The sequence below is a fragment of the Nicotiana tabacum genome, chromosome 24 (assembly GCF_000715075.1).
Source record: "Nicotiana tabacum cultivar K326 chromosome 24, ASM71507v2, whole genome shotgun sequence".
Classification (NCBI taxonomy): domain Eukaryota; kingdom Viridiplantae; phylum Streptophyta; class Magnoliopsida; order Solanales; family Solanaceae; genus Nicotiana; species Nicotiana tabacum.
In genome coordinates this window covers 20,612,548-20,624,263 of record NC_134103.1, presented here as the reverse complement: position 1 = coordinate 20,624,263, position 11,716 = coordinate 20,612,548, and the positions used below count along the sequence as shown (strand labels likewise).

Genomic DNA, 11,716 nt, shown 5'->3' with positions numbered 1-11,716 from the left:
GGTGTCATTTGTGACTTGTGTGCAAAATTTGGGGTCAATCGGATGTGATTTGATAGGTTTCGGTGTCGTTTATAGAAGTTGGGATTCCTTAGTTTCAATAGGCTTGAATTGGGGTGTGATTCATGCTTTTGAGGTGATTTGAGGGCTCAACTAAGTTCTTATAGTGTTTTAGGACTTGTTGGTATGTTTGGCTGATGTCCTAGGGGCCTCGGGTTGATTTTGGATGGTTAACGGATCGAAAATGGGACTTAGTGCATTGTTGAAGCTGGGAGTTTTCTGGTGTGATCGCACATGCGAGGGGATGGTCGCAGGTGTGATGCCACAGGTGCGGCTAGAGTAACACAGAAGCAGAGGCTAGATTAAGAACTGTGGAGCGCATATGCAGAATAATTTCTATAGGTGCGGACTCGCACCTACACGTGGAGGGTCACAGAAGCAGAAGGGAGCTTGGGGAGGTTGGTCCGCAAAAATGGATGATTTGCGCAGATGCACACCCGCAGAAGCGGGATTTGCGTCCGCAGAAATGGTTGGCCGGCTTTAAGTAAGTTCCGCAAATGAGGATGGTTGACCGCAGAAGTAGTGCCGCAGAAGCGAAAAGGCTGAGCAGAACACTTAAATTCAAGGGTTCGTGATTTTTCTTCATTTTTAATATTTCAAGCTCGGGATTAGGCGATTTTTGACAGGATTTTTGAGGGGTTTCTTGAGGTAAGTCACTTGGATTCATTTTTAATCAATAAACTTGTTTCCCCATTGAATTCTCCACCCAGTTTGTGTGTATTTAAGGTGGAATTTAGGAATTTAAGGCTAGGGATTAGAGAGATTGATTTGGGGTTTTAGGTGGCGATTTGGTGTCGGATTTTGGTAAATTTGGTATGGTTGGACTCGTGGTTGGATGAGCTTTTGTAATTTGTAATTTGTATCAGTTTTCGAGACGTGGGCCCAAGGGCCGACTTATGAGTCGACTTTTGATTTTTGATTAATAACTTAGTAATTTCTTATGGAATTGATTCCTTTAGCCCGTGTTGATTGTATTGAACTGTTTGTGGCTAGATTCGAGGCATTTGGATGCCGGTTTGAGAGGCAAGGGTGTGTTGGAGTAAGGATTTGCACGGGTTGAGGTAAGTAACAATTCTAAATTTGGTTTTGAGGGTATGAAAGCCCATAATATATGTCATGTGATTAGTTTTGAGGTGACACACATGCTAGGTGACGGGCGTGTGGCCGTGTACCATAGGAATTATGACTTGGTCAATTCCATGGAACTGAATAGTTGAAAAATATGTTGTTATCCGTATATTATCCATGTGTTATAGAAATTGAACTGCAAAATCATGTTAGAAATCATATTTAGACTATGTGTTGGCACTATAGGGACCCACAGAGGTCCTGTACATGTTAAATTATCAGCTAATTTGATGTTTTGTACTCAATCACAAATTTGCTTCCATATTACATCTTAGTCTCTATTGTTCATTATTGATACATTATATCATTGATGTTTCGGTTGATTGTCACGATTACTGAGAGCCCGAGAGACTAGAGAGGTTGATGACTGAGTGAGGTCGAGAGCTTGATTGTGAGGATATTTATGAGATCGGGCTGTACGGTGCAATATGTTTATTGATTTAAGCCAAGATTAGCTTGTTATAGCGCTTAGGCTGAAGGAGCCCTTCCGGAGTCTGCACACCCACAATGAGCGCTGTTGATTTATATTGAGGGATGTATCTTCCCTGGGCATGGATCTTGCCCGAATCATTTATATTTAGGGATGAATTTTTCCTGGGATGTATAGGCCGTATACAGTACTGAGTGACTGACTGTCAGTCGATATATATATATATATATATATATATATATGGAATGAACCTTCTCTGTGCTGGATTGGCCATATACAATATTGAGTGATTGAGTATTCTGAGAGTGTGAGTACACGAAGCTTCTAGTGTGGTGCATTACATATAGCATGTACATTGGCATGTAGATATATATAGGTCGTATTCCTCATATCATTCAGAATTGATATATCTTACTTGCACTGAGTTTAATTGTTGAACTTGAAAGCATGCCTTTCCTTCTATGTTGTAATTTCTATAATTGAACTATATCCGTGAAGCTCATCACTACATTCAGTTCATAATTTATTCTTGTTATTTATTGAGCTGGTTGTACTCACGCTATACCCTGCACTTCGTGTGCAGATCCAGGTATTTTCGGACACGGTGGGTGTTGATTTCGTTGCACGACTTGATCATTTGGAGATTCTAAGGTAGTTGCCCGGCGTTCGCTGACCTTGTCTTACCTTCCCTATCTTTCAGCTTTATGTATCTAGTTTTAGTCTTTCATAGACACTAATTCTAGACTTGTGTTGTATAGATGCTCATGTACTCAGTGACACTCCGATGTTGGGAGTTTCCGTATTGGTTTTCGAACTTCTTTCCAATGTTTGAGAGTTTTGATAATTTAAACCCGTGCTATTTATTTTTCATCTAAAAGTGTTGGAGGTATATTTTGAAATGTCGGCTAGTGCCACGTAAAGATTTGATGCTTGTAGGCTTGATGCTTTAAGTCTCCAAGTGCACCTTTCATCCACGCAATCAAGGGTATACATGTTTATAATACAAATATAGTTATGTATCATATTTTACTGATAAAACACACACACAAACCAGTACAATTCTATACTCACATAGTATACTCATATAGCATACTTATATACTATATTGATATCATCTTTTACTAATAAAAAATACATACAAACAAGTACAATTTTATACTCACATAGTATACTAATTTAGCTTACTTATGTACTATATCTGTATCATATTTTACTGATAAAAAATACACACACAAAAATCAATACAATTTATACTTACATAGTATACTGATATAGCATAATGATATACTATATCAGTATCATTTTTTACTGATAAAAAACACACACACAAACCAGTACAATTCTATACTATACTGATTTAGCATCCTGTTATACTATATAGGTATCACATAGTATACTGATTTAGCATCCTGATATACTATATAGGTATCACATAGTATACTGATTTAGCATCTTGATATACTATATAGGCATCACATCGTCTTTTGCTTCAAAAAATGCAGACGAACCTTCTTGGGCATGATTTATTAACCCGATATTGACAATTTTCTCTAACGGCATATTGTTTCATAACGAGAGCCAGCAGGTTCTTGTCTTTGTAAATTTGTCCCTTTTCAACTTTTTGATGAAATTGATCAGTAATGATATTTGCATCATCAAGTTTTATACTGATGCCATCTCCTTCTTGCACATCAAAAGTACTAATCATATCACTGCTTTCAAATTGTGCAATTTCTGATGAAATTGTAGCAACATCGAAACTGGAAGTGCTTGCAGCTATAGTATTTTTAGCAAATGACACGCATAATGGGAGTGTTGTCATCCATGCACTTACTTTTTTTAATTTCATGTAAACACTAACACTCATATCGCTGCATATTGTAATTGGCGGATATCCTTGAGTAATCGCATACTGAATAACTATTGTGTTACTGTCCTTTTGCAGTTGCTTTGCAATCTCTCTAAGAAGTTGTTTAAATTTCCAACAGATCTTTAATAGAATTATATCAACATGAAAGTTTACGAAATTATGATTTTCATCCCATTCTCCACTATGCTGCAATAGAATTGGTATATTTTCCATAATTGTACAGATTCTGAAGTTATAACTACTTTTATGTCCAAAATGGAATCTCGACAGTGCAAATAATAACAGTGTTGGTGTGAAATACAGAATTTTAACAGAAGATTTTTCGAGCTCAAATCAGCTATTATGATTCAAACCTCCAGATCTCCAGATCTCCAAACCGAGAACAAAATTTTAGTCAAAAATTCAGAAGTTTGAGCGCTAAACTTCTTGTAATCTACGAAATTAAAATCGGAACAACGCGATGCGAATTAGAGCATCAAAAGTTTTAGCATCTTCGAAAGTCAAATCAACTGTTATGATTAGAACAAATTAATACTTCTACAAAATTTAAGGAGAAAAAGTCAAAATTTAAAGAGAAATCAACATCTTCGCTCTGTTTTTTCAGGCTTGCGTCTTCAAATCAGGCTGACGATCTTCAAATCTTCAACAACGATTCTGTGATACTGGTGAAAATCTCAATTTTTGTGCGCTAATTTTTGTAAAATTCTGCAAAATTTGAGCAGCTTTTCCGTTTTTATAGTTAGGGCATTAGCGAGCGTGGATGGTTATTTTGAGATACTCGTCTATTTATTAAATAGATAGAGGATTGTAATTATTTAATTGGTAGAATTCTTTTATGGGTAGAGCAAGATAAATATTTTAACTTTTATAGTTACTCATATCTTTTCTCCAATTTTCTAAAGCATTTTGACAGGTAAAATTCACCTAATTCACTTTGGAACTTTGTCAAGCTTAAGAAATAAATACGGCTAAATAGTTAGACAAGACTTTATACTTAGATTCCAATTTTCATTTTAACACCTAATTTAGCATATACTCCGACCAACCTGGTACTACATGTGCATAATAACATGGCAAAGAGAAGTATTTGTCAGCTAGGCGCGTGAACATGTAAAAAATCACATTTTCCCTCTTCTACTTTCTCTTTCATCTTCCTCCTAATTTGTTACACCTTACTCTAGTAACTGACTTTGTTGTAAGCTTTACTTTAAGGTTTATTTTGACAGTTATCGGTTGACGGAGAAAACAGAGGTGGGTGTTGGGGGTGCGACGGCGTCAGTCCCAAGGGTGCGGTAGGGAGTCGGGACACCGAGAACTGAAGGGGGATGTGGTCCGACTACTTTATGGGCTCAATTGAATTTGATAACCGGAAATCTGCCACTATTAATTTACCGCATATATTGAATTGTTCTGATTTTAAAGCAGCTAGTGGAATGGGAGTGGTGGACTTTGGATGCTATCGATTCCTTATCCCAATATTGATTTTGTGTTAATTATAAGTATGATTGGTAGTGTGCTGTCTTTGCTCTTTTCAGCTTAAATTTCAAAATGAAGGTTGTGATTTTCATAGGCGAGTGTTGGTCCAGTGTTGTTATGGAGGTGGGGAAGCGGAGGCAGAGGTGACACATTTGGTATAAAGTTCAATAGGTAAAAGTTCCAGCCAAGTTTAAGGGTGTCTATTCACAAAAACGAGTTACTGAAGACAAGCAAGAATATGAATGACCCTATAAGAATATACAGTATTTGGCCATTTCTCTAGAAAAAGAAATTGCTCCATATGTTTTTGGTCCTCCAAGTCAATGAGTAATTTAACATATCACACGTCACCCCCATCATTGATCTCTCTGCTATCTCCTCTAGCTCATTGTTGAAAGTTCAGACAGAAGAATCCACTACACCCAAGATTTCAAGAACATATATACTTTTGGAGGAGGGATAAATGAATCTGGATAACCGCAGATTCTTCCCCTGAGCTGCACCTATTTAGCCTTCTCCTTAACTTTTTAAAACTTTCTTTCCTGGTTTGCTCCCTTTTCCTTTGTATTTTCACTCTCATTAGTCTTTTTCTTGTAAGTCTCAGTGACTTGGTCATAGAAATTCGATGAGGGTCTCAGTGACTTGGTCAAATTTGAATGACTAAAATATAATCCCTGTTTTGTGAACCCATTTAATTGGTATCGTATATAAAAATTCATTTAGGATCTCTATAACTTGGAAAAGTCAAAAGTCTCTTCACTTATGTGGTCAGGAACCATGCATGATCTTGTCAATTAACTGGCTGATAAAAATAATGAAGGGACAGTGGAGACCAACTTAATTTTGGTAGTTGTTTCTGTCAAAATGACTTGGTCAAATTTGAAGTAGCTACAAGTGGATTAGTAAGATGACAGATTGAAACCATTAGTTTTGAGTTTACAAAAGTTTCATCCACAACAGCTGCTGTTATCACAGTATTTGCTATGAGAAGAGGAGATATGTCTTCGGACATACCTAATCCCCTTGAAACACTGCAACTGATTGAACAGAAATGGAGTTCCTATGCTCGTATTCCTACAACTCCGACATGGATTGCAGAGGAATGTCATTCATTTTGTATGGTTTTAGACGGATATCATTTTTCAGAGGGATCTTGTTCCCTTGACACTCTGCACAGGATTGAAGAGGATTGGGGCTCATTCCTTGTGTTCTCAGACGAGTATCTGTCAAAGTTATTTCATCTACGTGAAACTCTGAAGCAGACTGAAGATGAATGCAGCTCATTCCATATTGTATTTCTTTCAGAGGAATCTGATTCCCTTGACACTCTGCAGCACAAGATACGTCGTTTCCAAGACAATCTTTGGCAAACTGTAGAGGAATGCAGTTCTTTACTTATATTTTCAGAGAAATATCTGTCTTCAGAGGAATCTCTCCCCATTGAAACTCTGCAGAGGATCAAAGATGAATTTGATTCTTTCGGAGTAGATCTGTTTGAAGTTGATAAATTTAAGTTCCTCGAAAGGGATTTCAAGTTGTTGGATATCATTCTCAACTTACAGATCTTCACAGGTGAACCAGATCTCATAAGAAAAGTCCAAGCTCTGTTTCAAGGTGCTGCAGCTGATCTCATCCAGATCTACAGAAGACAAGGGATCCACTAATTTTATCGCAGTGTCTCCGGCTTGCAAAACACGTTTTGGCAGACTAAGTTGAAAATCAGAAAAGCTGAATACTCCTTTTTCAAAGTATCATTTCAACTTTTAGCCAACAACGGTGATACTGTTATTCCCAATTTTGTTTTGGAATTCATTGATACCGTGATAGAGAATCTCAGTGATCTACTGAAACTTGATGATCCAAGTTCACCCCTGAGGGACTCGTGGATCAAGTTGAAAAGGTTTTGAAGGAGTTGAAGTTCCTTTTTAGTTTTGTCAACTTTGTTTCAGACAGATGCGTAGAGCCTGAGGTCCAGCATACTTTCTTCACTCATGTTTTAGAAGTGGCCTGGCACATAATAATGGTTACCTGGTTGTATCTTCCAAACCATGCAGACGGATACCCAGATGAAGAATATCTTTTGTTTTCTAATCTCCTATGAAGCACGGAACAGATATATCGAGACTCTGCTGCAGATGAGGGTTATCCTTTGTTTTCTGATCTACTGCGAAGCAAAATTCAGCCTATTGAGCCAAGCATCTCCAAGATCTATATTGATGTCCTGAAAGCTATAAAGTTACAGCAGTCACAATGGTATCCCGTTATCCAAATTAAGTATGTGGTAGACTGTGAAGTTGGATTTGTGGAGACTCTTCTACACAATTTGGAAGAGTTACCATTCATTTTAAGTGGACTAGAGATAAAGGAGATGCTCAACTTCTTGAGCGCCCATCTACTAATACAGGTCTCTGAATTTTTTCTTCAAGATATAGATTCTGTGATTGTTGATGCAGGAATTCTTGTTTACTCATTAAACAAAAAGGAGAAGGGTGATCTTGATTTCCGAGTCAAAATTCAGAATCTGCATGCAATGATCTATCTCATCACAAGAAAGACATTTCTCCTTCAGTCCAACTTGTCTGGAATTGACAGAGTGGGCTCTGCTGATTTCATTTTAGACAACATGGAGAAGTTTCTAAGCCTTTATTCAAATTCAGTTGTTTCTGTCAAGAGCCAAGTTCAGACAATTCAGAAAGAACTCAAGTGCTTTCAAGCTATTGTTGAAACACAAGTCGGACTTCAACATTTTGTAACACATACAAATGGTTTGATGTATGAGGTAGAATATGTATTTGATGCTTGTAAGAAAAAAGATGTTCCTGATTGGTGTTTATTTCTCTGGATCTTGAACATTGGAGAGGATATTAGAATGCTCATGGCAGAGGTAGCAGAGGTTCAAGAAAATACCGCGTTTGACTTGGTATTGCATAACATCGCAGATGCTTCCCCTACAGATACTTCTTCACGATTTGCCAGCAATCCAAGCACGAATGAAGAGATGGTGGGCTTCAAGGATGTGATGAACGAACTAAGAGCCAAACTAATCAAAGGATCAGTAAATCTTGATGTCGTTTCAATTGTTGGAATGCCTGGATTAGGCAAGACAACTCTGGCACACGAACTATATTTTGATGAGTTAGTTGTCTCTTATTTTGATATCCGTGCTCACTGTTGTGTCTCTCAAGAATATAAACGGAAGGACTTGTTACTAGCCCTTCTACGTGATGTTACTGATGATACAGCTAAACTTGATAGAGAGGCTGAAAGTGAATTAGCATACAAGCTTCAGAAACTTTTAAAGCCCAAGAGATATCTTGTCCTCGTTGATGATGTCTGGAAAAAGAGTGCATGGGATGAATTACAGTCATGCTTCCCTGAAAATAACAAAGGAAGTAGAATTATTCTAACAACTCGGCATTATGAAGTTGCATCTTATGCTAAACACGTTAGTGTTCCCCATAAGCTTCGATTTTTAAGTATTGCTGAAAGTTGGACCTTATTACAGAATAAGGTGTTCAACAAAGAAAGATGTCCCAAGGTCTTAGAGGCTGTCGGCAAAAGCATAGCACAAAAATGTGGAGGGCTTCCTCTTTCAATGGTTCTGGTAGCAGGTATCCTCACAAGAATGAAGAAGGAAAAACATTGTTGGGTACAAGTATCAACAAACTTAGGTTCAAATATTCAGGCTCAATCGGAGGGCACACTAGATCTGAGTTATCAGAATCTACCACATTATTTGAAACCGTGTTTTTTATATATGGGAGTATTTCCAGAATGACCTGGTGCTTGAATATTGCAGGAAGAAAGCGAAGTCGGAGAATTTTTTAGAAAGGATAAGGTAATAAAAACATTAATTAATTTTACCTTTTCAATCTTTAAGGCTTCTTTTAATTATACCTATTTCTCCATTAACAGGGACAGAGGTTCAGATCCTTCTCAATTTTTTCCTCCAATGTGCAATACTTCACGCCGCTTATACTTTTATTCTCAAAGTGAAAATCTTCCAAAATGGTGTTTGTTTTTCTCCCATGTGAAATCTTTCCAGTTCAGGGAGGCTAGAAATATTGCATTCTCTTCAATAGACTGTGTTTCAAACACTTTTAAAAGGTTCAAGTTTCTAAGGGTATTAGACTTTGAATTCACCCTGATTGATTCTATCCCACAAGAATTAACCCTTTTGAAGTATCTTGCTTTTCGGACGGCAGAAGATGCATTATCACTCCCTGACAATCTTCGTAACCTTGAAACATTGATAGTTCAAGGACTTAGAGGACGAGTATCATTATCAGATACCATTTGGAAGATGGTTAAGTTGCGGCATCTTCATATCTATGATCGAGCATTCTTCACTTTGAATAGTGGACAAGAATTCTCAAATAGCCCCTCGTCAATGGTTAATTTGCAAACTGTTTCCTCAGCATGTTTTTCTTGTGTGGATAATGCCAATAAGATCTTGGAAAAGACACCAAATCTTCGGAAACTGAGATGTGAAGTTTCCAAATTTGTTGGCTCGTTTCCTGCATTTAGCAATCTTACTAAGCTTGAAACGCTCAAGATCTCTTGCGGTACTAAATTGACCTTGATCGATCAGTTGAAGTTCCCATCAAGCTTGAAGAAGTTGGTACTGTCCAATTTTCACATACATCTTACTGAAGTTGCAACTCTTCCAAAACTTGAGGTACTCAAGCTGTTAGGAGTTACCATTAGCTCCAATATATGGGAAGTGAATGATGAGAAATTCCCTAAACTCAAATTCTTGAAACTAGAAAATCCTTCTTTTTCAGAATGGAATGCTTCAGATGATGCCTTCCCATGCCTTGAACACTTGGTATTGAAAAAATGTCGATATCTTAAGGAGATCCCTTCTCGTTTTGGGGATGCCTCTTCCCTGAAATCAGTTGAGATAATATCGTGCAATGAAGAACTTGTCAAGTCAGCCGAGGCCGTCAGGGAAGAATTAGAGGGAATGTTGGGAACTTCTGGTTTTGAGCTCTTCATCCCCAAGCAGCAAAAAAACAGGTATGTTGTTGATCCAATGCAACTGAAGTTAAACGTGTTTATTTGTACACTAGCTTATTGAGTATTCGCTTTGACACTCTGTTACACGAACTTACGTTTTACTTTGAAATGGTAGAACTGTAGAATTATCAATCAAATTATGATGATGGTTTCAGCTCTACCGGTCAAAGGTGGAATAAATCTAAAAGTCCTTTTGTCAAATCTAAAACTAGGAAGCCCACATTGCTATTAGCTATTCTCTGCTCAGGGCAGATCACAGATAATTTGATAATTTTATATGACGATATCCCAAATTAATCAGCTTCAAATATTCAATTCATGACAGAGTACTGATGGTTGGAAGCTGAAATTCTAGTGGTCGTCTTTATAGTCCAGTCTTTCAAGAATAATGAATGTTTGTTATTATAGATAAAGAATAAGCAACTTCATTTCAACTCGAATTGAAATAGTATCAGTTTGTGCTATGAAATTATGTTTTTTTTTTAATGATCATATTTTCGTTTAAACCATAACTTACGAGGTCGCGCCCTACTAATTTATTTATTTCCTTTACAGATTTGAAGGAGTTTTATAAGCTGGTCATGCAGTTGGTGAACCCGAGAAGCTTATATAGGATGTATTAAAACCAATCCGCGTCCTCTGGATTAAGGGTTCGAACAGGACTGGATAACAGGAAACGATGCATATATATCTCAGCTGCAAACATGTGATTGAGGCATCGCGAATCTGTCTGCACGATTTTCTTGTTATATTTGCTGGGAAGCTCATATACATAAACTTTTAACCTTCCTACTGGATCATCTTCCAAAACATCACCAGTAATTCCTGAAATTCTTTCAGTGTATTCAGGTCGGGCTTCAATTCTCAAAAAGAAAGGAAGATAAATAAACCCAAGAAAGGTCCTGTTCCAATTTCTCATCTTCTACTATATGGAACAAAATTATAGCCTATAGCAGAAGCAATCCGAAAAAAGATTGAGACGAAAAGAAGAAAAGATTAGTAACTTTGAAAGAATGTTGAGGAGTCAGTATATAGTTGGAATATGAATAGATGTATGACTTGTTAGCTTAATTCTTGTTGTATTTCTGTTTTGACAAGTATTTATGGATTGCTAGTAGGGCCCTAGAACAGTACAAAGAAGCAGAACCAAAATCATGGGAGTTTAGCCCAAAATGAATATAGTCACACCATGTTAAAAATATCTTTGGACTAGTTTAGCCCAACAATTACAAATAAACAAACACTATAAAGTCTATTCATTGTTAGATTTGAAAATGTTTGGACAAACAAATAGATTACCAGATTAAATTTGCTTTAGTTCTACGTCTGATCTCCGTTTAAACAATAGGAGATACTATACAAATGTGGACATCAAAACATATGTTTTGTTAGCTTGTTTTCAAATGTGAACTAATTGAAAAGTATTATCTGCAACCAACAAGGGATGCGATGGAATAGATGAGATCCTCCACTCCTAACTAGATGTTCGATTTGAGCATTAGAAATGGAGAAACTCTTCGTAGGGAGTGCTCCCCTTTAATGGTCCCTAAATGTACGGTGCGAATCCATATTAGCTTGGCCAGCGAGTAGCGCATGGTTTTACCCCATAAAAAAAGAAAGAACTGTGTCATGTGTTCTTCTAATTTTAGTTTTGAATTTTCCTATTTAGAACCAAGTTGTTGACAGTTTCTCTTTCTGTTTTCGTTTGTTTCAAGGAACAAGGAAGCAGAAGAAAA

At 37.1% G+C, this 11,716-nt stretch overlaps 1 protein-coding gene across 1 annotated transcript; it reads left to right on the top strand.

Moving 5' to 3' along the window:
* The first annotated feature begins 4,226 nt into the window (after positions 1–4,226).
* Positions 4,227–11,245, top strand: LOC107798730 (putative late blight resistance protein homolog R1B-23). The gene is given in 4 exon segments (XM_075247366.1): positions 4,227–6,833; positions 6,836–8,738; positions 8,877–9,980; positions 10,536–11,245. Coding segments are annotated over 4 exon segments (3,915 nt in total). The 5' UTR covers positions 4,227–5,944; the 3' UTR covers positions 10,555–11,245.
* The last annotated feature ends 471 nt before the right edge of the window (positions 11,246–11,716 follow it).